Genomic DNA, 26,142 nt, shown 5'->3' on the forward strand with positions numbered 1-26,142 from the left:
AATTGTCAGGGCCAAACTGTTATTGTTCCACGTGTTTTAAAATGACATCCAGTTTTCTCGAAACTCCGCCTTTCAACTCACCGCAGCGAGACGCCATTGGTCAAACGCGCTGTCAATCAAACAAACATGGCCGTGCCTTCTAGTTTTTTGTTTGGTTTTTTTTGTTTGCCTTCTAGTTTTCTACTGTATGCTGTTTGATTTGAGTGACATCACCAGTTCCGTCCCAACACGGAAATGTGCAATATTTGTAATTTTTTATAGGATCGGTTGTCTGGCATGTCACAGACATTTGCTGAACCGCAACAGTACTGTAAGTGATTGAGTATGTCGCTGTGAATTTTTTTCCGACACTATGTGATAATGGCGTTTTGTTGGAGGAGTTTGGAGCCCGTTCGACCTTAGTGTATATGTACTGACACGAACCTCAAACACGCCGCAACTTTCACCAGATTCAGGGAGAGAATGATGGACTGGAGACAGAAGCTGCGGCTGTTGTTCTTGCTTAGCTTCGCAGGAATCGTGTCACAGGTAATAACGGGGAAATAAATCTCATGTTTACCACTTTATGTTGCTGGTCACCATAGGGAATGCACGGGGATAGTGATATGTGTTGATCTATTTTTGGATACGCATGCAGAGGCGGGGTGCTTTGGGGTTCTCGGAATGATAATTAAAAATAATAAACAAACAAATCAGTATCAGAAAGAGCTTATTGTTATTATTGTTATTATAATAATAAAATGATTATTATTATTTGTAGTATTAATAATAACAATAATGAAATGTGTGTCAGTCAGATTAATTTGGTCGAATCGGTTCAGTCGGACGGTTCGTTTGAACGAACCAGTTCACAAACCCCATTCACTCTTTATCACTCTGCGCTGGCTTTTAATGTTCATTTTGTTGTGATATTGTTGTTTTTTTACAATTATGTTTTCGATTAGGTACTGTAGGTCGCATCTAATACGTTTTTTGTACTAATATTTGCCATAACTAATGACATTTTTGCAGACATTAAATTTTATTTAATTGAAAGTAAAATATTATCAATATTAGGCTGCAATTATTTTTCCTGACATTTTTAACTGTATTATAACGTTACCTACTTAACGGTTTTATTCCTGGTCAAGGTCATTCCGAACAGTCGAGTGATTATTTTAAATTATCCGATCGAAACGATTCACAAATGTGTGAATCGTTTCGATCGGATCATTTAAAATAATCAGTTCAAAAGTAGGATTCATTTCGTGAATCGGACTTTGTCGGACATCCAAGCAACAAGCTTGGCAGAAGTTGGAAACCATAGTAATTGAGGTTTAAAGTTAATTTCTGTTTGTGCTCTTATAATAGTGTCATATTACTCCAACCTGAGCACGAGACCTTCATGGGCGCGCGCTTAATAGGCTTGTACTGGAGAGCTCGCGCAATGTAATATACATTGTTCCCAGAGCGGGTGCACGTGTGTTACAACAAGAGTTGCTCTCATATGTGCGTGTGGGGTGTGGGGGGGGGGGGGGGGAAGAGTGGTCAAGAGTGCTATATGATCATTTATTTTAATCACTTACTGGCCCTTGTGTGGCCCATCTTGTTTTGTAGGCTTCAGTCTTAGTCTGACCAGAGTAAATATAGTTTTTTTTTTTGCCCTCAGGATGAATCATTCTAAATGTAAATATTATATCTCCTCAAATACATAATGATTATATGCATTAATAAAATAACAGCTTAATAATGTCCTCATAAAAGTAAATGTTATACCTTATATTGGTGTATTTTGGAGGAGCAAGGCAGTTTTGCAATGTTTTTGCAAATTCTACTGTCAACTTAATTGTAGGCCTACATTACAGGATAGACCCAGCTAACAAAAATATGTTAAAATATGCTATCTTTCCCATTAAGTTCTGAAAACATTATATCTGCATGTTCTCTGAATGTTCAAAACACCCAGTTTTTTAAATTTTTTAAAATAGTTTTTCTTTGGTTGCACAAATCCACACAGCTGTATAATGTTAGGCAGTTTTTGGTAAATATAGGAGTGGCGTCAAACGATTATGAAGAAGGATATCCTGGTTAATGTCTGTTAACCGTGCTCTCTTACACAAACACACAGAAACATCTGAAGCTATGAGGATCCCTTATAGTCAGACACAATGGTTTTTGTACTTAAATAACATTTATTCTTACTCTAACTCTTACAGACATGTGGACATTGTTAGATTTAAAGCTAAATGGTTTTAAAAAGTCTTCACATGTAGAAAAACCTGTACATACACACACACACACTCTCTCTCTCTCTCTCTCTCTCTCTCTCTCTCTCAAGAGAACACACATTGTAAGTATTTGTGGCTACATATCAGGTAGCATTTAGTTTTAAATAGTCTGATATCTGCAGGTGTTTTACTGGTTTCTCTTTCAGTGTGAGGGAGGAAGTTCAGTCTCACTCCCTGAGTCTCTGCTCTTTGTTTCTACACTGGATGGAAGTCTGCATGCCATCAGTAAACAGACAGGAGACATCAAATGGACACTAAAGGAAGGTGTGTGTGTGTGTGTATCTGCATGTATGTGCATTATGACAAGTGATAACAGAAAGAATATGATCCTGCTGTTTTGTAGCATCAAGACGTGTTTAAAGTAAACTGCTTTTCGTTGTTACAAACATGACATATTTGACACTTTTAAAATTAGTATAAATTAATATCTGCCAAACAACTTCCATAACCATTTCACCTTCCCTTCCTAGATCCCATCATACAGGTCCCTGCATATTTCCAAGAGTAAGTGTTTAACAGATTCAGAAACAAAGTCAACATACACTACCATTCAAAAGTTTGGAGGCTGTAAGTTTGTTTTTTAATATTTTTGAAAGAAGGTTCTTCTGCTCACCAAGGCTGCATTTATTTGATCAAAAATAGAGTAAAAACAGTGATATTTCGTGATATTATTACAATTATTACAAACAACTGTTTTCTATTTTGATATATTTTATGATGTAATTTATTCCTGTGATGACAAAGCTGGATTTTCAGCCTCATTCATCCAGTCTTCAGTGTCACATGATCCTTCAGAAATGATTCTAATATGCTGCTCAAGAAAACAGTTGTGCTGCTTAATATTTTCGTTGAAACTAATAAAAAAATCATAATCCAGGATTCTTGTATGATTAGAAAGTTCAAAAGAACAGCATTTATTTAATATAGAAAACTTTTGTGACATTATAAATGTATTTGCTAGTTTTTGATCAATTTAATGTGTCCATGCAGAATAAAAAAAGAAAAAAATAACATCTTACTGTCCCCAAATGCTTGAACGGTAGTATGTGTGCATGTGTTTGTGTGTTAAATCAAAACTGACCCTGATTACTTTCTTATTTCTTGTTCCTGGTCTTGTGATTGATTCATTGATCTATGTTATTAAGAATAATATTTTGTCTTTAAAGTCTTTCATCAAATTGTTAGAACTTTATCTGAAACAACATTCCTTTACCAATGACATTGCTTAAACCATGCAGGCTATTGGATAATGTTATCAATAGCCAAGTACCAATTTGTGCATTGTTTTTTAAAAATCCTGTATTCAGATCTGACTGCATTCTGGAATGTAATGCTTACTTTTCACAATCCAACTTATATTCTGTATTTTCATTTAATTTTCAACTCTTGTAGGCCAGGCTTTTTACCGGATCCCAATGATGGCAGTCTGTATGTTCTGGGAGGCAAGCGTAAAGAGGGTCTGATGGTGAGTGTCACGGGCAGGGCTGTGAATGTTTGTCTGAGACAGTCACAGCTCATGTCATTTATATGAATCTTCTCTGCAGAAACTCCCGTTCACTATTCCAGAACTGGTCCAGTCTTCTCCCTGCAGGAGCTCCGATGGAGTGCTCTACACGGGTAACGTCAAACATGTTTGTGTGTTTGCAGTGTGTTATGGTGAAATCAGTGTTTGATATCTGTAGTGAAAAATTCCCATGCTCATATTTTCATATTTTATTTAAAAAAAGAAAAGAAAAAGTAATTTCAAGCACAATATGATTTTCCAAAAGATTTTAATAAAAGCTTAAAAGTCACAGACATACTTTTAGTTTTGCTAGGCAACTTAATAGACTAGATTAGCTTTTTTGTAAGTGTTTGCATAGACTTGATTACATTAAAGGGATAGTTCACCCAAAAATGAAAATTCTGTCATTAATTACTCACCCTCATGTCGTTCCAAACCACTTAGACTTTCGTTCATCTTATTCACAATAAAAGCCTAAATTCAACCTGTTAATCATATAAAGCAACCGAGTCTCTTCAGAAAATTTGGAATAAACCGCTCAATTCATATGGATTATTTTTACGATTTCTTTATGAACATTTTGAAGCGTCAAAGTGGTAGTTGCGTAGCTGTCAATGAAGGGACAGAAAGCTCTCAGATTTCATCAAAAAGATCTTCATTTGTGTTCAACAGAAGAAACAAACTCATACAGGTTTGGAACGACATGAGGGTGAGTAATTAATGACAGAATTTTCATTTTTGGGTGAACTATCCCTTTAAGGGGTGTTGGAACCCTGATAGCATGTTCATAAAATGTGAAATCTCATTTATTGTACTGTCTACATTCCCAGGTAAAAAAGAGGACACTTGGTTTGTGGTTGATCCTCAGACAGGTGAAAAACAGACAAGTCTGAGCACCTCCTCCTCAGACTCCATTTGCCCCTCTGCCCCTCTGCTGTACATTGGTCGCACAGGTCCGAACACACATACATGCACCTTGTCTTATAACTCAGCACACTCGTGCCTGTCTATGTGTGTCCTTTTGCACATCAGATTCCTCTATATACACCCTAGGTCATTCTGACACTGCACATATATTTTTAAAGATTTATTTAATTATTTATTTATATCCAATATATTTAACATGTATGGTAATATTGAAAAACCCTAGCAACTGCATTGCATCACCTGGCAACCACCAAGGATAAAAATATGATTATATTTACAGCTGACATCTTGAAATTTTCTCAGATTTAGTTGCAATGCATTCTAGTGGCAATGTAGCATTCGTGTTTTTGAAAGAAGTCTTTAATGCTCACCAAGGTCACATTTTTAAAATGAAAAATACAGTAAGTAAAAAGTAAGAAGTGATAGTGAAGTAAAAAAGTAAAAAGTAAAGTGATAGTGAAGGCAAATTAAGTTGGTGAGTGAAAACATTGTAAATCTTTTCTTTGTACTTTTTGTCAGTTAAATAAAGGTTCAAGAGAATGAACAAATAACAGATTCTTGATTTTATTGCATTTTAAAAGATGTCCAGACTTTTCTGGAAATGGGGTTGTATATTAAAGCTACACTGTGTAGGATTTTCTCCCATCTAGCGGTGAAATTGTTTATGACTACCAACTGAATATTACTTTCTAGCCCCTCCCATTCCGAGGGCGTTTTAACTTCTACGGTGGCCGTATTAATTAAAATCTGCCGGCAGTCGCGAGTAATCTCCCCCTCGCATTCGTCACGGCGCCACTGAGTGTCAAAACGCGAAAGGCGAAGCTTGAATTTCCAGGTATGTCCCTCTTTGGCTAATGTATTTTCAAGATGGAGGCGCAACATGGCTGCCACCATTCGAGTGACTCGCTCGTATGTATTCTAATGGCAGATTCTACGCCCACAAGAATACTTGATTAGTTGGTAGAAGTAATTACACATTAATGAGCACATATCATTTTGAAAGAACAAAGTGTTTTTTGCTAAGAAGCAACTTAAAAAAATACACAGTGTAGCTTAAAAATAGAAAAGAACTATTATAAATTGTAATAATATTTCATAATATTCATAATATACTTTTTAGAGACTTCTTTCAAAAACATTAAAAAATCTTACTGCCCCTAAAATCATGTGACGCATGTACGCACGTATGTCTGCAGAATATATGATCACCATGTATGATACGAAGACTCAGGAGCTCCGCTGGAATGCCACCTACAACGACTACTCCGCCCCTCTCTATGATGACAAAAAATATGAATACAGTAGGTTCCTCACTATGCATGCACAGATTTTACAAGCCAATCTACTGAATTTGTGAATGCATATGAGTATGTTGGGGATGTTTTTGGATTTCATCATGGTTGCGTGTGTCTGTGTATCACAGAGATGTCACACTTTGCATCCAGTGGGGACGGTCTGGTGGTTACGGTGGATCGGGACTCTGGCGAGGTCTTGTGGATGCAGAAGTTTGATTCTCCAGTGGCAGGGTTCTACTTGTGGAGTCAGGACAGTCTGCGGCGAGCTCCTCACCTGACAGTGTCTACAGAAACCCTGCGTTACCTGACCTTCACTGCAGAAAACACACAGTCCCAGACCATGAAGTGGGCCTACCAGTTCACAAAGGAGAACCACAGCACTAAGACTCAGCTAGTGTAAGACAATCTTATAATAGTATTTTTAAAACCCATTTATTTAAAGGGATGGGTTACTCAAAAATACAATTCTGTCATTATTTACTCACCATTTCATGCCAAACCTGTGTGACTTTCTTTCTTCCATTTAACTGATCCAGGCAATAGAGTGGTGCAAGAATTACGTCAGAAACCAGAAGACTAATTCGCCGCTGGTTCCTTCGAGATTTTCCTATGGGGTTTTATAATGGGGTTTTTCGATTTCTGTGTAAAATAAAGCCTGCCTCTCACCCAGTGAGTCCAATGCATAATTCCACACACTCTCTTAAAGGGACAGTTCAATTAAAAATGAAAAATAAACATATCTTGACTATACTTTGATGTTTTGTTCTACAGCGTAAATTACACACATTCATAGTGACAACACAATTTTTTAAGTAGTAATGTTCATTTTTTTTAAACGTTTTTAATAAGTAACTAGATAAGACAGCTTGGTGTGTGAGTGTGTGGAGTGTACGTTGTAGAACAAAACGTCAAAGTATCACCATGAATTGAAAAAAACGCATTTTAAAACCCCATAGGAAAATATCCAAAGAACCAGCGGCGAATTAGACTTCCGGGTTCTGATGTCATACTTGCACCACTCTATTAATTATAAAATCAAATTATTACCAAGCGGCAACCTTCCGGTCTCTCTCTTGAATCCAACACGGAAGTGACTTAAACTGCAATTCATCGACTGGCCACTAGAGACAGGCTCCAAAAGAGAGTCAATCCCAAATACCCCCCATGTTAATATGCCCAAATTTATAACAGAAAAAAAATATGTTTACAGCCTGGTACAAAAAGTAGTTTTGGTCTATATAGCTAATTTTGCCCTTCATGACAACTGTGAGGGGGGGGGAATTTTTTTATAACTCATCCGTTTAAATTATATTAAGCCTTAAAGTTCTGCATAATTAAGGGCATGGCCACTTGAGTGACAGGGGGATTGCCGCTACTAGCTGTCACGTCACCACAGCTAATCCCGCCTCTTTGCCCATTTTCGGTTATCCGGGAGTGAAGCTCGGTGACGCGCTGCCAAGATGGCGACGGCCGGCTCCGCCCACTTTGAGCTTCAAAAATGCTCTTCAGAAACCTACGGGTCACATCACAGCCACTACGTCCATATGTTTTTACAGTCTATGGTTATTACCTTTGGTTACTTTAAAGGGGAGAGGCCTGGTTGAGTTGCGTTAGTAATGTGTTGAAACTCGTGGTTATGGTGACATTTCTGAAACACGCACAAAGCAGCTGACCAATCACAAAGCACCGGTCCAGCTGACCAATCAGAGCACATTGTGCTTTTCGGAAGGAGGGACTCCATAAAGACATGAACTAAACAGAGCGTTACTGACAGACTGGGGCCCTGTCCCAAATGGAACCCTAATCCCTCGCCGTCTTCCCCTCAGTCCGCATTTTCATGACGTAATGCCACTTTGACTGTCGGGTAGAAGTCTGCTGCTGAGCAATCTTTCGGGCTCAGCAAAAGTGTGCATCAAGGGCGCATATCAGCTGCAAATGGGTGCTTACCAACACCCTTCTGAAAACTAAAATGACAAATGGGACACTCTACGGTCTTTTGGACTTAACAGAAACACGCAGACGACGGGCGAAGTCCACAAGACTGCAAATGCACATAAAATGCGCCATTTGGGACAGGGCCTGGGAAGAGAGGTGCTGCAACAATGTAAAATTGTGAAAGATAAAGTGTTTTTGGAACATTCAAGCATGAAAACCTATTCTAGTAGACCCAAAAAACAAAATCAATACTTTGAAAAAGGGCATAAAAAGTCCCCCCTACAGTCAAAAAATCTAAATATGTGAAAAACACCTATTTTAGTTTCAGGTTCTAAAGGGTTAATCTAATTATGTTTTTTTGTGTGCATATTTCGATAGTCCCACTCTCTATGTTGGCAAGACGGACTCTCATCTGTATGCTTCTGCCTCCCTTGTACATAAAGGTGTTGCAATAGTGGTAAGTTCAGCTATCCATTTTTCAAAACCAATAGTAAATCTTCCTTCTGATTAACCTTATTCTTTTCCCATGGAAGCCAAAAGGTCTCACTCTTGCACGCATCGAGGGGCCCATCACAGCTGGCGTCACAATGGGTAATGGGCGGCCCGAGTGTGAGATCACGCCCAGCACTGATGTGAAATATCCACCAGGAAGCAGCACCTCTCTGCAGAATCAGTGGCTGCTGATAGGTACAGCCAGCCAATACATTTGAACACACAACGTATCTATCTTTATATATGCACAGACTCTCTAAATTGTACTTAAATTTTCTCATTTACATGCTTAAAAGTGTGTTCTTCAAGATACATGCATGTGCAATGCTGCAACACCCACAGGTTAAGTTCTAGTTCAGCAGTTTCAGGACTGAGGTTCATTTTCTTACCTCTGACCCTACCTAAACCAGTTTTAAAATCATTGGGCTGGGCTGATTAAAATGTGAAGAGATGCACAAAAAAAAATCATCTTCCCTTAAACTGTTGTCCTAAAACAGCGGCTTATTATATTATATTATATTATATTATATTATATTATATTATATTATATTATATTATATTATATTATATTTTTTGATTTAATTAAAACAATGAATATATTAAATATAGTTAAATCAAAAACATTATAGCCTATTATATTATATTACTTTATAAGTAGATTTAATGTTTAAAAATGTAGTTAAATAACAAAATTAAATTAAATAGTTAAAGAAAGATCATTTACAAATTACATTTCTTAATGTTCATTCAACGAATGTCAGTATATTGTATTAAATTTATGGGTGTGTGTGTGTTTGTGGTTGTGTGTGTGTGTGTGGGTGTGTGTGTGTGTGTGTGTGTGTGTGTGTGTGTGTGCGTGCATGCGTGTGTGTGTTTAAAGATGGCAATAAATGTTCCTTGACCTTCTTTTGGTCCCCATGAGGAAAACAGCTTTTAAATCTTAAAGTAAAGTATGTTTTTTAAAAATATGAAAATGCAGAAAGTTTTCTGTGATGGATAGGGTTAGGGGATAGAATGTACAGTTTGTACAGTATAAAATGCATTATGTCTATTTAATGTCCCCATAAAACAGGAAAACCCATCGTGTGTTTATGTATATGTGTGTGTGTGTGTATGAGTAGGTCACCATGAAGTCCCTCCTGTGGCTCACACCACCATGTTGAGAGATTTTCCAGAAAACCTGCAGCGCTCTGGTGACGTCATCCCACCTCGAGGTTCTGGCTCTTTCCGTTCTGCCTCTCACCCAGTGAGTCCAATGCATAATTCCACACACTTAAGCAAAAAATTAAGAAAAATTTATTCACGTTGTCTGGAAAATTAACAATTATGTTAGTATGTGTATTATTTATTTTGTGGTAAACACATACAATGATATTATATTCACAGTGCTGTTTTCCAGAAAATGTTCAAAAAGGAGAAATTAAAAGTACCATAAAAGTAATCTATAAATGAAAGTACCGTAAAGTAATCTATGCTTGTAATCTATGTAATAATGCTATTTATTTTTAAGGTAATATAATATTAGTTATTATTAACAGAAAATATTACATACTTCTGATACCTTTATACTGTGATTGATTGTTTATAATGGCTATTTCCATGTAGCAAGCTATGCTTGATTTAGCTAAAGGGGGGATTAACATGAATGTTGATTTGTGAGCTGTACATTCTTAAATGAAATTGTGAAATAAATTGAGATTCAGATGACAGTGTCTGTAGCATCTTAATAAGTGGTTGTAGGCCTTTGAAAATCTCATGCATGATGAAACGGCAAGCGTTTCGAACAGCCAAGCACAAACTTGTCATCTTTTGCATTACAGTTGCCACCAGTAACAAAGCACAGCTCTTCCCCCGTTTTGCCAGACTCCTTGACCTCTGACCCCATGACCGTGCTGGTGGTGACACTGCTGCTGGGAGCATGGATTGCCTTCCTGCTAAAACACAAGAAAGTGAGTTATAGATTTAGAGAGGGTATTTGGAATTAATTGGTATCAGTATCAGTGTTCCTCTAAAGCAGGGTTTCTCAAACTCGGTCCTGGAGTTTGTTTGATCAGGGTTGGAGCTAAACTCTGCAGGACAGTGGCCCTCCAGGACCGAGTTTGAGAAACCCTGCTCTAAAGTAACCCTCTGATGTTAATGAATATATATAATTTATTTATCATTAGTGGTGACACCACCTATACACCTATATACATATAACTATTTATACACACACACACATAATGTGGGCTTAAAGGGATAGTTCACCCAAAAATGAAAATTCTGTCATTAACTACTCACCCTCATGTCGTTCCAAACACGTAAGACTTGCGTTCATCTCCGGAACACAAATGAAGATCTTTTTAATGAAATCACCTACCAATTTGACGCTTCAAAACGTTCATAAAGACATTGTAAAACTTATCCATATCAATTGAGTGGTTTAGTCCAAATTTTCTTAAGAGACTCGAACGCTTTATATGATGAACAGATTGAATTTAGGCTTTTTTACTCTCACTTTTTTATTCACACAACACATATGTATATGTTATATACATATAGACCTATATATTGATAATATATATATGTTATATAAGAAATTACACTTAAAAACTGATTGTTGTTCTTTTTTTGATCAGCCTGTCAAAATAACCCTGAGGTCTGAAGAGTCAGTGGACTCCAACCCTTTGCCCGGGCTGACCAATCAGAGCGCTCCGTCAGAGTCCAACACTTCCCCCTCCTCATCATCATCCTACAACAACAACAGCAACTCAGGGAAGACTAGCTCTGTTGCATCCAATCAAACACAGCCATTCTCAAGCAAAGACTCCGCCCCGATAACGACAGCCGGCCAATCACAGAGTATGGGATCTATTCTACTGAGCCTCATTAATGAAACACAAAAACAAATTTTTGTGTAAATATACAATTAAATCCAAGCTGTATAGCTATCCTTAATTAAATGTATGCTTTACATGACTAATTATAAGAAAGTTTTTTAAAGAAGTATTTTACAAAAATTTGTTCTGCTTGTATTTCATGAGTGAGGCCCATTGATTTTCCTATTTATCTAAATAAGCAGTTTATTTCATTTACAAACCATTATGTTATTCACTATAATGCTAATTTTAGTTAGTGACGTTTTTTTAAGTGAGTAACTAATGTCAGATGTGTTATTTCTTAGCTCTTTCCACATTGCATAGCATTGTTATTTGTGTGTTCATATTCTTCAGATGAACAACATGACGTTGTGGAAGTGGCTAAAATCTCTTTCAGTCCTGCTGAGGTGTTGGGCCATGGGACGGCTGGAACCTTCGTGTTCCGGTGGGTTTTCATGGATTGTGATACTAGTGTACTAATTCTGTGTTGTGAAGTTACATTTTCAACCCGTAAGCTTTGTATTGTTACAATGTCGGTAGTATGTGTAAATGAACAATGTTTACTTGTTCTCCGTGTTACCTGGAACGAGAAATTCATGTTTAGTTGTTAGCAAGTGTCAGCCGGATGAAGCAAAATGCGTAAAGACTTTTGACACCATTATATCTAAAAGTTTGTTTAGAAGTATTTCCTACTAAAACAAAGCAGACAGTATTTGATAGTGTATCCATAGCAGACTGGTTTCAGACAAAATTCACCTTTCTATTGCATAGTCAGCCGATGAAAGCCATTTTTGGCTACGGTGAAATACCCCTTTACGTTTTTGTAATCTGAGCATTTTTGTTTTGTTCACTGGTTTGGTTGGTTGGTTGTTCTTTACCCTAAATTCACTGGTGTTGTGCACACAGGGGTCAGTTTGACGGTCGGCGTGTGGCGGTAAAGCGTATCCTTCCGGAGTGTGTAGAGTTTGCGGAGCGCGAGGTTCAGCTCCTCCGTGAATCAGACGAGCATCCCAACGTCATCCGTTACTTCTGCACAGAGCGGGACAGACAGTTCACTTACATCGCCATAGAGCTGTGTGCCGCCACACTCCAGCAGGTGTGTTTTAATGAGTGTTTGTGTGTGTGTGCATAGAATGACGGTTTTAATGCATGGTTTTAAGGGATGCTAATGTTTTTGCCTTCTGCTTTTCACTGTTTTAGTCTGTCTACATGGGAATTTTATAATTCAATTCTACACTCTAAAAAATGCTGGGTTGTTTCAACCCATGTTTGGGTCAAATATGGACTAACCCAACCGTTGGGTTTAATAATTTAATTAAAAAAAATTAAACCAGTGGTTGGGTTGAAATGACTGCCAAGTGAAATGACTTTCCTTAAAGGGACTTATATTCAAGATATGTTCTCTGACAAATATACAAAATGCTTAATTTTAAAAGATGGTTTAAGGATTTAGATATTTCTTCTAAAAAAACATGCAAAAATAGTGATAAAGATATACTGTATTCTCTATTTTTTTAGCTGTATAATTCAGTATTCAATTTTGTCTGTAATCAGCTGTATTTTCAGCTGTATAATCACAACTCATCTGTGTCCATGCACTCTGATTTGGGTTTTTCTGTTGTATGTAGTATGTGGAGGACCCAAGCTGTCCTTACTCAGACCTGAACCCAGTGTCTCTGCTGGACCAGACAATGTGTGGCCTCACTCACCTTCACTCCCTCAACATCGGTGAGTCACTGTTGTCATAGCAACAAAAATGCGTTATAGTTGCACATGCTAGTATTGCATTGCACTGATGTTTATTAAATGAGTAACTGGATAGTGAGGGCATATATGCCCTCTGACATTTTTTAATTACGTGACCCTCTCGTACTCAGTTCACAGGGATTTAAAGCCACGGAATATTTTGCTCTCTCTCCCGGGGGCATTGGGTCGAGTCCGGGCGGTGATCTCAGATTTCGGCTTGTGCAAGAAGCTTCCAGATGGTCGCCATAGTTTCAGCCTACGCTCTGGAATACCAGGAACCGAAGGCTGGATTGCCCCTGAATTACTCATAAATGCACCAAAAGGGAACCCTGTACGACAAACACACACGTCACACGTTGAATTTAAAAAACAGATACTGTGGTGTACTGAATTTTAAAAACGAAATAAGATTCTAAATAATATATTTCATTGTAATTCATTGCATTGTTTCCTCTATTTTTATCTCTTTAGACGAGTGCAGTGGACATATTTTCTGCCGGATGTGTGTTTTATTATGTGACGTCCAAAGGACAGCATCCGTTTGGTGACACTCTGCGACGTCAAGCTAATATCCTCTCTGGAGTCTATAACCTCGACCACTTTATGGAGGATATTCATGGTTTGTGTGCATGCTTTAATGTGCTTGTATGTGCATGTGTACTCTCTGTTTCAGAAGTGTCCGGCTTTGTTTAGAAACTCTTATCACTGCCGTAAATGTCACATGAAAATGTCCCATCAGTAGAAATGATTTGTTTGTATTGCATTGCCATCAACTAATAACTGTGTTGTTTGGCTGATTGACAAGTGTCTTTTTAAAGGGGACGTAATATGTGACCCCGGATCACAAAACCAGTCTTAAGTCGCACGGGTATATTTGTGGCAATAGCCAACAAAACATTGTATGGGTCAAAATTATCGATTTTTCTTTTATGCCAAAAATCGTTAGGATATTAAGTAAAGATCATGTTCCATGAAGATATTTTGTAAATTTCCCACCTTAAATATATAAAACATTTATTTTTGTGAGTGGATGCAGCACAATCGCCAATAGAAATGGACAACTTTAAAGGCGATTTTCTCAATATTTCGATTTTTTTGAACCCTCAGCTTCCAGATTTACAAATAGTTGTATCTCGGCCAAATATTGTCCTATCCTAACAAAACATTCATCAATGGAAATATTATGTATTCAGCTTTCAGATGATATATAAATCTCAATTTAAAAAAAATTACCCATAAGACTAGTTTTGTGGTCCAGGGTCACATATATCCTTTTTCAAAGTCTCGATTTTGTTTTCTGGGGTCTAATAGAATAGGTTTTCATGATTGTAGTACTCAAGACTACAATCAAGGCGTTTCAGGGAGTTCAGAAACAGTGTGCACTGATATAGAGAATAACTGCCTATGAAATTAAAAGCTTAATAGTTTATTAAATTATTAATAAACTATTAATATTTATTATTTTAAATATTAAAATATTAATTTATTAATTTAATAATAATTTATTAATATTAATAAATTAGTTTATTATTAATAAACCCCTTCATTAAATTAATTGTAAAATCAGCCTTGTCAATGAATAACAAAAATGTTGTGTTTTAAAATACTATTGATCAATTTTAGGTATTTATTAGGTAAAATAAATGTTTAATTCATTTGTATGCATTTAAAAATTCTGTCATCATTTATTCACCCTTATGTTGTTACGAGTTTATTCAACCTGTACGAGTTTGTTTCTTCTGTTGAACACAAAAGAAGATATTTTGAAGAATGTCGGTAACCAGACAGTTGACGGTAGCCATTGACTTTCATAGTAGGAAATAAATGCTACCGTCAACTGTCTGGTTACAACATTTTTCAAAATATCTTCTTTTTGTGTTTGGTTTGGAACAACATAAGGGTGAGTAAATGATGACAGAATTTTAATTGTTGGGTGAACTATCCCTTTAATGGTTTTCTGTCTGTTTTGGTGTTTGTAGAGGACGTGATTGGCAGAGATCTGATTGAGCGGATGATCAGTGCAGAACCAGAGACACGTCCTTCTGCAGCGTCCATCCTCAAACATCCCTTCTTCTGGAGTCCAGAGAAACAACTGCAGTTCTTTCAGGTGTGTGTTTGTATGTGTTCAGTTAAACATGTTGAAGGGTATAGCGAGAAAGTAAATTCATTCTTTGGCTATAGGATGTCAGTGACAGAATAGAGAAGGAGCCGGCAGACAGCCCTATAGTGGCCCGTCTGGAGAACTCCGGCAGATCTGTCGTGAGAACCAACTGGAGGATGCACATATCGGCACCGCTGCAGGCTGGTAAGCACTGCTATTTACATTTTTTTTTTTAAAGAAATATTGAATAAAATGTAGATTTTTTTGATGTTTATGAAATGAACAATGTTTTATTCCATGTTCATTCATTTCTATAAATTTGCATGTCTAATATAAACCTTTTTCCATCTGGCAGATCTTAGAAAATTTCGTACATATAAAGGAAACTCTGTGAGAGACCTTCTTAGAGCAATGAGAAATAAAGTAAGTGTTTAGAACTTTAATGTGTTTCTACTACATACAACAGTCAGTAACCACAAAAAAACAATTCAAATTGATATAATATAATATAATATAATATAATATAATATAATATAATATAATATAATATAATATAATATAATATAATATAATATGATAATATTATATATACCATTCAGTTGGGGTTGGTAAGAATTTTAAAATGTTTTTGAAAGAAGTATTTTATGCTCACCAAGGCTGCATTTATTTAATCAAAAAAACTAGCACTGTACAGGTACTAAAACAGCACCAGCTCCCCTCTACAACAATTGAGGCCGGAGTTCTTCTGCGCTCAAACATCGCTAACAATAACCTACAGTTTCTCATGCTCAAAACAATCCATCAACTAGTGTTTCATTCTACTAGTGACGGCTGTGTTAAATACACACACGCTCTTACAAATATGAGCGTAACATTTTCAATAAAATAAGCTCTAGCCTTGCTGAATAAAAGTAATTATTTAAAAAAATAAAAATCTTTATGACCTCAAACTTTTGAATAATATCATATCATATCATATCATTTATCCTAACCTCTCTTCTAATGTTTTTCAACAGAAACATCATTATCATGAACTCCCATCAGAGGTTCAGATAGCTCTCGGTGAAGTCCCTGATGGCTTTGTGACATATTTTACCTCCCGTTTCCCCCGGTTACTGCTTCACACACATTCAGCGCTCAGCATCTGTGCCCCCGAGAGACTGTTTCACCCGTACTACCACCACTAAACATCCACAGAGACATACTTGTTTGTTCCTACACTGGACTGGAGAGGAAAAGTAAGGGTGCTTGAGGAAATGGACACCTTGAGGACTAAACTAATCTATAATTATGGACGTCCGAACTGTGAGCATATTTCGTTGTAGGGCACTACAGACAATTTCTTATAAACATCCCAATGGGCTTGCTGATTTTTATGCCTATGCTTTTATAGAGACGGGTTTTATAGGTCAGATAAAAAAACAAGTGAGTTACTGAGTGTATTAATGGGCTTTTACAAAGTTGCCATTTTTCGCTGCTGGCTTTGCTGCTGGAACCAAATAGTAAAGAAATAAAAAGGCCTTATTTTCTAATGTTGACATCAGCTTATATATTGGCATATGTTCTACCATTTTTGTTTTATTTTAGTTCTGGCTTCTAACACACAAGATTACAGAATCTCCAGCTTGTATTAATAGGTAGAATTCTACATGGTAAAATTATTTTTATATTAAGGACATGGTTTCTTAAAGGGATAACTCAGTGCAAAATTAAAATTCTGTCATCATACATGTGTTTTTAAGTCATATGACTGACTTTCTTCCATGAAAAACTAAACGAGAACATTTTGAAGACTGCCATTTTTCATTCAATTACAATGAATGGATGATTTCAAGTTTTATAAAGGGTGAAAAGTACTCTAAAAATATATATGTGGTCCATCTTGTGCAGTATATTCCAAGTCATTAATAAATTAGTGGTTTTCATTTTTGGGTGAACTATAGTTTTAGCCAGGTTACATGCTAAAAGAATGGTAAAAGCCAGCACAACATCCATTGATATTTGCAGATATATGAAGATCTTTGATCATTTGTGTACTAAAAACAAGAAATATTATTTTTCTTTCTTTTTTTCTGTGTCATATTGTACACCAACTGTACTGTTCATGTATTTGTGGGATTCAGATAAATTGCAACTGTTTTTTTCTTTTTTTTCTTTTACAATTCACAAAAAAAATTACGGATCTTTAACAGTCTGTGTACACATTGCAGTTTCATCCTCGTCTCTCTGTGTTACAGCTTTGAAACACAAATATGGTGTTTCCTTAAAGTATTTTTACTGCTGTACACTAGTTTTATACTGCTAGTTACAAAAAAAACAAAAAAAACATTTCTTTTTATAAATTACGTGTTGAGGATATTCGCCACTGGAACTATTCACCAAATGTGGAAATACTAGTGCCTTTGTTTTTCTACCAAATATTGAGTTAATGTATACTATGTTTTACAAAAAGAAAAACTGATTGAATCAGGTGGTATTCACACACTGGGATAATTACAAGCTACTCAAAAATATCATTAAATTACCATGGTGCACGTACATAAACATGCTAGTACCATGGTACTTTTATGTGCCATTTTACTATAGCATCTACAACAGACTATTGGCTAACTTGATGTAAAATGTTTCAATTAAACATGTTTTACACTAACCTGGTGCCCTGCAGAACACTTTGCACTCTGGGGTTATACTTTTATACCTCGGTTTTTTGTTTGGTGCACACAAAAAAAGTTAAATAAACTGTTTGTTTGTATTTAAGTTTTCCCTGCGGTTTTATTTTATCCATGATAAATCCACCAGCTCCTAAAAGAACAAGTATATCCCATCTAGTCCATAATATTATGTTTATGCTTTTATTTTGCAAATATATGGAAAATAATGTTTAAATAATTTGTCAGCTTTATGATGGCCAGTGTTACTCAAGCTAAAAGCGATAGTTCACCCAAAAAATAAAAATTCTGTCATCATTTATTCACCCTCATGTTGTTCCAAACCTGTACGAGTTTGTTTCTTTTGCTGAACACAAAAGAAGATATTTTGAAGAATGTTGTAACCAGACAGTAGTATATTTTTTTTCCTACTATGAAAGTCAATGGCTACCGTCAACTGTCTGGTTGCAAACATTCTTCAAAATATCTTTTGCGTTCAGCAGAAGAGAGAAACTCATACAGGTTTGGAACAACATGAGGGCGAGTAAATGATGACAGCATTTTCATTATTGGGTGAACTATCCTTTTAAAAGCAAGAGTAGAAAGTAAATGTTTGTTCTTGCACTCAGTGGCAATGTGAATAAACGCTACTGAGAGGACACAATTAAATCAAGTCTTTCTTCAAATGCAGAAATATGCAATATGTTTAGGGTCAGTAAGATTTTTAATGACTTTGAAAAAAGCCTCTTATGCTCACCAAGGCTGTATTTATTTGATCAAAAATACTGTAATATTATGAAATATTAGAATTTGATTAATTGAAAGTTCAAAAGAACAGCATTAACAGAAATGTCTTTACTGTCACTTTTGTTCAATTAAATGCATCATTGGCGAATAAAGGTATAAAGTGGCACAAGGATGACGTCAAAACCCAGAAGACCAATTCACCAGGGGTTCCCTTAAGACTTCCCTATTTTAAGTTTTGTGAGTGAAATAAATTCTGTGGTAAAAATTTTACAATACTTGGATGTTTTGTTCCACATCATAACACACCCCCATATCAAAAACTCAAATTTAGAAGCCAACATGCTTATTTTAAAAATGTTACTAGATAAGAACGTTTGGGGTGTGAGTGTGTAATTTACATTGTAGAACAAAACATCCAAGTATGATCAACTTATGTTTACCACAAACCATATTTCACTCAAACAAAAACAACAACATTGGTTCCCTTTAGATTTACCTCTTTCGGAATGGTCTTCCAAGTTTTGGCGTTCAAAAAAAAAAAGCTCATCTTTAACACAGTAGTGTAAAGTGGACCCCATATCTATCATGTTATGCAAATATGGTGAGTGGGTTTGTTTATCTAAAGTAATGAGTGAAATATTAAAAGTTGATAAATTCATGTTGATTCAAACACAAAACACTACTTTCCAAAGCACACTTATATTTTAATTAAACTCGTAATTATAAACTTGTATATATCATTAACAATATCTAACAATCAGTTTCTCTAAAAAGATCTTTATTTTGGAATACCAACTTATTTCAAATATTCTCTTACAATTTAAAAGATTAATGTTCAAAAGCTTTTATACAAGGAACAGTCAAAAGGTAAACAGACAAAGTTCTAAAACATTAAAACATGTACAAAAGAGCATTCACATGATACAGACAGCTAGCATGGTCAACAAACTCCCCAACCCAGAAAAACAAGTGATAGTTCGAGAGTAAACGATAGATCCAGAGGAATTCATAGTGTAGAATCCTGAAAACTGTACAAGTTTTCCTGCTGGAATATTTAAGAGCCCTCAGACTCATTTGAAGGAGACCAGAATCGACGGGGACCTCATAGCTATACAATTTGTGACGTCAGTGGGTTAGCGGGCTGAAGTGGCGGCTGCCGCGGTGCTTTTGCAGGCCATGAGCTTCTCCACCATGTTGCGAGCGTATCGCATACGGCTGGCCAACTCTTTACAGCAGCCGAACTCCTCGATTAAGCTCATCTTATAGGTGCAGAACTCTCGCTTCTCGTTGATGTACGTCACTGCTCCCATTAGGGGACACAAAATAAGCTTAGTGTGGTCCTGGAGGGAACAAAAAGAAAACGGCGAGTTCAGTGTCAATTTGGCTCCTCCTGTATTTTGTTTGATATGTCACAAGTACCCAGAATCAAGTCATATCTCAGAATTCACATTTTGGATGGACTGTAAATTCATTGTATGGGCTTATCTAAACATTCCTTAAACAGGTACTCAATCAAAAGAGAACTTTGCTGAAATGCAAAAGAACCAGCACACCACTATTTCTGCTCCCAAAACAAGTTTAATTAATTGCAACTTTTGACCACAAGCTGTTTTCGTTAGGCCACATGTGATCGAAACTTGTTGCTATAATGTTCCATTTTCACCATAATGCTGTTTATAGAGTGGATGTAGTATGATACAATTTTCAGTGATAAACTGATCCTTACAATAACCGTTCTGTTAATAACCCTCTGTTGATCTGACTGGCGGGATACAAAAAAATCTGTAGCTTTCACAAAAGCCCTTGAGCTCTCAAAAGTCTGCCGAATTGTGCATTTTGCTTCGTCTGGCAGACTTTTGCTGACAAACGTGAATTTCTGTGTCTAGGTAACACTGAGAATGAGAAAACATTGTTCATTTACATACTACCGACATTGTAGCGATACAAAGCAGGTTGAAAATTGCCGAAATTACACTAATCAAACTGAGATATGGACTAGTGTCTGCATGTTGTTTAATGCCTTTTTGATTACCGGTACCACCATTTTTGACAAATTTGTATTAAATTAAATCCAAAAAAAAAAGCTTTTGTTTTGTTTTAATTTAATTGCTAAAGTTATATGAAATCAACTGATTAGACATGCTTTTCAATTATTTGACAAATCATTAAATTGGAAACTAGAAAAATGTAAACTGAAAGCACAGAATTTGGGGACATTAAAACTGAACTTTGTTGTTAAATTGTATAACTTTAATGATTTTAATTAGACATTCTTTTTGATTATAACATTTAATTTAACCATTAATGCCAGTGACGCACTTAACGACTAGCTGAAACATTCTAAGACTGAACACACTTAGTTTCCAACGACTAGAGCAGATTTTAAACACTGACTGAATGCAGCTGACTCTGACTTGGTGCATTTGGGCATGATCAGTCCTAAGTATCAAATTACATTCATAATCAGCCTTAGTCGTTAAGTGTGTCCCGGCTTAAATCAAAGTCCAAAACAAATGGATTTCATATGGCGCTAACAAGGTATTTTCTCACCTGGAAGAAGTTGATTTGCACAGTTCCGTTGCTCAGGTGCAGCACGATAGCACTTTTAGTGCGGAACCAGTGACGAAGGTAAGGCAACCGGGTCAGTTCATCCCCATCGCGGGGTGTTATGTTCGCCCCGGCCTTCAGCAAGTGCTCGCTCATGTAATTTCTGAAGTACTTGAGGAGTGTAATCTATAAGAGGAAGGGGATGGGGTCAGCAATCATGGATAACCAAAAACCATTATGAAACTCATTCATTGCACTACATAATTTCCAGTGCAGACAGACCTTTTTGGAGAGTGCCGAGGGATAGGAGCGAACGCTGAGGTAGGATTCTGCAGTGTTGCGGTCGATATACTGCAGACTGTCACCATCAGCGTACATGATCAAACGGGTGGAATCATTGAACAGAACGCCTACGCTATTGTCACACAGCTGGTAACCTATAAAGGGGAAAATACAGTAGCATAAGGGCAATATTTTTGGAGAGCATGTTAATCAGTATCCATGTTTTCATCTAAAGTTGCGATAAATATTCCAATTTTTCACAAGTTTGATATCACAAACATGCAAGGGATAATCCACGGCTAGGGTGGTTGCCTCCGGAGTGCATTCAAATCGTTTAATGCACAGATAGCTGTGTATTATCCCGCTTATACCATGGTCATTTGCCAGCATTTTATATAATAAATAACTTGCACCTCAGAGCGCACAGAAGAAATGCAATAAATGTCATGTTACGAATCATCTAAGCAGCGCTAATGAAACATTCATTTCATACAAAACCCAAAATGACCTTTTTTTTTTTTTTTTTAAGTTTCTGCCATAAATTCTCATTTGCTAACATTTCAGTGAATCACGAACAAAAATTTAATTTGGCTTCTGACTTCATATGTCAGCATGGTGTCTTACCAAGACCATATTTGTCAGAGTAGTCGACCCATTTACTGATCCAGAAGACAGGATTACAAGCAGGGTCCTCGGCTTCCTCTGTAAAGGGAGAGAAAGAAAAAAAAAATCATTGCATTGTGCTTGTCAATAGTTTGAGAATGTATAATTTTTAAACTTACAAAACACCAACTGAATACATTTTGTTTGGCTTTATGTACAAATGCATGAAGTATACTTTGATTTCTGCGATCATACAAGTGCCTACTCTTTCCATTAAAATATAGCAACAACACTTCACTTGCAAGATGCAGAGAATTCATGTTGTTACCTTGTCTAATATAGTCTCTCTCAGAAGGCCGGGCAGTGTTGACACTGGCCAGCTGCTGCAGCATGTCACTTAGGTTGGAGTCAGGTTGTTCAGCTCCATCCCTTCGTAAAATATACATTTTGTGATGTAAGCCCATTGAATACAAATTTAAGCCCAAACATTGAATTTATAACAGACTAGAACACAAGCCAAAGTTCACAACTCTATTAATAATCATGGTTTTGATAGTGTTGGCCAAATGGGTGTTCAAAACTAGATTTAAAGGGATAGTTCACCCAAAAATGAAAATTCTGTCATTACTCACCCAAATGTCATTCAACACCTGTAAGACTTTTGTTCACCTTCTGAACACAAATCTTTGATGAAATCTGAGAGCTTTCTATCCCTCCATTGACAGCTATGCAACTACCACTTTGACGCTTTAAAAAGTTCATAAAGAGATCGTAAAACTAATCTATATTAATTGAGCGGTTTTATTTTCTGAATAGACTATCACTTTATTTGACGAACAGATTTAATTTAGGCTTTTATTCACATAAACATTCATCAACTCACACATCAGTTGAGGTAAACGGAAGCTCAAGCATGCTCACATGACGTACGAGAACCAATGAGGTTCATTCTTGTTACGCAGCATGTTTGAGCTTCCTCAAGAGATTTGTTCTCACGCATCAAGAAGGTTCAGTTGAGCGGTTTATGTTTGCAGTACAATGTTTATATGTAAATATAAGCCTAAATTTATTCCGTTCATCATATAAAGCGATAGTGTCTTCAGAAAGTTTGGACTAAACCGCTCAATTTATATGGATTAGTTTTATGATGTTTTTATGAACTTTTTGAAGTAGGCCATCAATGGAGGGACAGAAAGCTCTCAGATTTCATCAAAAAGATCTTCATTTGTGTTCCGAAGATGAACGAAAGTCTTACAGGTTTGGAAATGCATGACGGTGAGTAATTTGACAATTTTCATTTTTGGGTGAACTAACCCTTTAAATTGTCAATAGTTCTCCAATATCTACACAAATAAAACTGACCTTTGCTGAAGATCTTCCCTTTGTGCTTGCTCCATTTTCCCCATTTTCTCAATAGGACTGTCTGTTCCTGTACACAGAGAAGAACAGTTACAGGTAACTTACAGGCATCCATTTTACTTAGGACAATCAACAAAGGGGAAAATCCCTGAAATCCAACACAAAAAGCAGGTGTGCCAAAATACAATTTGCATTCCAAGCATGGATTTGCCTATACACATACCTTTATTAAGCGATGATAGGGGTTTACGAAGGAGGGCAGGATCCAGACTGGAGGGGGCGATGGAGAACCTGGGAGGAACAGTGAGACAGGAAGTGGGCAGTCGCACAGGCGCGTAACCGGAGGTGAAAAACTCATCGGCCAGCAGCTCGGTCACAGAAGGTCTGAGTGTAGGGTCGGCGTGCAGCATCCGACGAATCAGAGCAGCGGCAACTGGATTAATGTGCTAAACAAGACAAAAAAGGCATAATGCAATAAGCTACCAATCTGTTTCTCACAGACCAGATTCACTTTTTACTTAAGTTGGTTTCAAAATTCCACGACAGTATCAATGGATTACAGGTGCGGAAAAAAAATCTAGGTTGGGTTCTATGCATTGTTGATTGGATTTTGAGATGTGATATAAAAAGGCAAACTCCTGATGCAAAGATACTTACTCTAGGAACAGTGTACTCATTCTTCTTGATTCTGATGTAGGTCTCCTTCAGACAGGATGTCTCAAATGGTGGCTTTCCAACCAGCAATGTGTATCTGATGGACATAACTCAGTTATCAATACATGAATAATTATAAAAATGAATCTGTGCAAGGATAAGGCAATAAGTGCTATGAAAATGCTTTCATAGTCAAATCAAAGTGGGACTTACAGAATGCATCCCAATGACCATACGTCCACTTCAAAGCTGTGGCCTTTCTTGCAGAGCACCTCTGGGGCGATGTAGTTTGGAGTGCCACACAGGGTCTTCTTTCTCTCGCCATCAAACTCGATCTTAGTGGCCAAACCAAAGTCACCTAAAGAGTGAGAATTACAATTAATCTTGATTAAAAAAAAAAGGTCAGGAGGAAAAAAGTGGCAAAGAACAATCATTGCTTGCTTACCGATCTTCACATCCATGTCATCATTGAGAAACAGATTCCCTAGTTTGAGATCACGGTGGATAACCCGGTTGTTGTGCAAGTACTGGCAACCCTGAATAGTCTGGCGCATGAAGTATCTGGCCTCAGGCTCTGTCACTGCCTTCCTCCGCTTGTGCAATTCAAGAAGAGACTAGGGGAAAGAAAAAGAAAAATGAATCCCCAAAAATTAGAGCAGGCGGAAAGTTCAAACAAACTATTTACAACACATTCAAACACAAATCTAGACAATGTTATATCAAATTAGAATTTTTTTTATGTTTCATAATTTATTTATCTGGTAGGTTTGGAGGACTATTTGAACTTTAAATTCTACACATGTACAATATTTATTTAAAAAAAAAAAAAAAAAAATCTGACGGAGTTCGTTATAAACAACATCTCCGAGAAACACAAAGTCAACTGACGTCACATCCTCCAGTTTAAAATCCACTAGCGGCATACGCGAGTACAACTTGTTTTAGTTTATATACCATAACCGTACATTAAGATGAACACACATATTTATAAACATAATACCTGTTCATCTCAATAGGATTTAATTCGTTTAATGCATTAAACCGCAAACGTTGCAACATACTATCAGCCAGTGACAGGAATACTGACCGTTGACGGTCTGTTTTCAAATTGGTTTCCCTGTTCTTACCCTTCTCCGACAGATTTCCAACACCACGTACACGAAGTCATCGTCCTCAAAAAACCCGTGAAATCCCACTACGTGCGGATTATCGAGACTTTTGTGAATGGAGATTTCTGAGCTCATTTTCTCTTTCTGGTGCGGCTTCAGCAGCATCGACTTCGGCACCACTTTCCCTGCGAAAACCTCCTTTGTGTCCATTTCTGTGATTTCGTAGCATTTCGCAAATCCGCCCTTTCCCAAAAAGCGACCTCGCATGTATCTCTTCATGGTTCTGGGATCCACTAGAACATCAGGAATCTCTTTCAGAGGAGCAGATTTGGGATCGACGTGAGTCGATGGCTTCGCCGTCTTTGCAATCCCAGCACTCATCGTTGCACACTTTACAAGAAGGTTTAAGTAAAATAAGATACACTAAGGTCTTGAAAAATAAATAACCGAGGCGAAGATTATTGCTCCTTTATCCCGAAACAGCATGCAATTCGCCAATCACCCACATCCGTTGCGAAGCACCGAAAACTACATTCAAATAATAACTTGAACAATTAGAAATCCCTCAGTAAACACTGTATTTGATTTTAAAACCCCTATATTCACTGCCCTAAAGAACTCATCTGTGGGATTTCGCTGAAAAGTCTAAAATGAAACGGGCATTAAAGAAGTGCGTCGGCCCGCTGCTCGGATGGGAATGCAGTGAGTCCCTGCTACTTTTTGAATTGTGCTCGATTCGTTATCTCCGCCTCTGATTGGCTGCTGGGATTTAAATTCTGACCAAACACAGCGAAGCATCATGTGACTCCGCGTGCACGCTCTGAAAAACTTTATTTGTGTTCTCTGGGTTTTAAAGGGATAGTTCACCCAAAAATGAAAATTCTGTCATTATTTACTCACCCTTAAGTCTTCAATTTAAATGTAAATAATTTAACTGCGGACAGGTTTACCTGATATATTACTGTATATTATTTGCTCATTTTAAAGATGCTAATCCTTTGGTTTTGTACATTATTCCATTTGTTTAATCGTGCCACGTGCACTTTGCGGTTTTTGTTTATTCACGTT

The 26,142-nt window shown here is 36.9% G+C and overlaps 2 protein-coding genes across 2 annotated transcripts; one reads left to right on the forward strand and one right to left on the reverse strand.

The window, feature by feature from the left end:
• Positions 1 to 98: 98 nt before the first annotated feature.
• On the forward strand, positions 99 to 17,877 carry ern2 (endoplasmic reticulum to nucleus signaling 2). The gene is made up of 22 exons (XM_084100332.1): positions 99 to 528; positions 2,414 to 2,531; positions 2,738 to 2,771; positions 3,660 to 3,732; positions 3,812 to 3,884; positions 4,602 to 4,724; positions 5,895 to 5,999; positions 6,122 to 6,389; positions 8,307 to 8,385; positions 8,462 to 8,615; positions 9,542 to 9,666; positions 10,241 to 10,369; positions 11,039 to 11,261; positions 11,633 to 11,723; positions 12,185 to 12,374; positions 12,907 to 13,006; positions 13,156 to 13,355; positions 13,496 to 13,643; positions 15,004 to 15,131; positions 15,206 to 15,329; positions 15,481 to 15,548; positions 16,142 to 17,877. Exons 1-22 carry the CDS (start codon positions 463 to 465, stop codon positions 16,310 to 16,312), a joined length of 2,790 nt encoding a protein of 929 aa, XP_083956458.1. The 5' UTR covers positions 99 to 462; the 3' UTR covers positions 16,313 to 17,877.
• A 1,326-nt stretch (positions 17,878 to 19,203) lies between these two features.
• plk1 (polo-like kinase 1) lies at positions 19,204 to 25,783 on the reverse strand. The gene is made up of 11 exons (XM_084105856.1): positions 25,093 to 25,783; positions 24,411 to 24,579; positions 24,179 to 24,323; positions 23,969 to 24,062; positions 23,535 to 23,757; positions 23,315 to 23,381; positions 22,281 to 22,381; positions 21,974 to 22,051; positions 21,350 to 21,504; positions 21,071 to 21,253; positions 19,204 to 19,860 (listed from the first exon to the last, which is right to left on the reverse strand). The coding sequence occupies exons 1-11, from the start codon at positions 25,453 to 25,455 to the stop codon at positions 19,654 to 19,656; spliced, it is 1,785 nt and encodes a 594-aa protein (XP_083961982.1). The 5' UTR covers positions 25,456 to 25,783; the 3' UTR covers positions 19,204 to 19,653.
• Positions 25,784 to 26,142: the final 359 nt, after the last annotated feature.

The sequence above is a fragment of the Abramis brama genome (genome assembly GCF_963993115.1).
Source record: "Abramis brama genome assembly, chromosome: 2".
Taxonomy (NCBI): Eukaryota; Metazoa; Chordata; class Actinopteri; order Cypriniformes; family Leuciscidae; genus Abramis; species Abramis brama.

Bases quoted from the DNA above. Each gene is read 5' to 3' on its own strand.
- ern2 (XM_084100332.1), top strand. From the start codon at position 463: ATGATGGACTGGAGACAGAAGCTGCGGCTGTTGTTCTTGCTTAGCTTC. The intron at 6,390-8,306 runs GTAAGACAATCT...ATATTTCGATAG, and splicing joins AGCACTAAGACTCAGCTAGT to TCCCACTCTCTATGTTGGCA. The intron at 12,375-12,906 runs GTGTGTTTTAAT...TGTTGTATGTAG, and splicing joins GTGCCGCCACACTCCAGCAG to TATGTGGAGGACCCAAGCTG.
- plk1 (XM_084105856.1), bottom strand. From the start codon at position 25,455: ATGAGTGCTGGGATTGCAAAGACGGCGAAGCCATCGACTCACGTCGAT. The intron at 24,324-24,410 runs GTAAGCAAGCAA...CTCACTCTTTAG, and splicing joins TGACATGGATGTGAAGATCG to GTGACTTTGGTTTGGCCACT. The intron at 22,382-23,314 runs GTCAGTTTTATT...TATTTTACGAAG, and splicing joins AGGGAAGATCTTCAGCAAAG to GGATGGAGCTGAACAACCTG.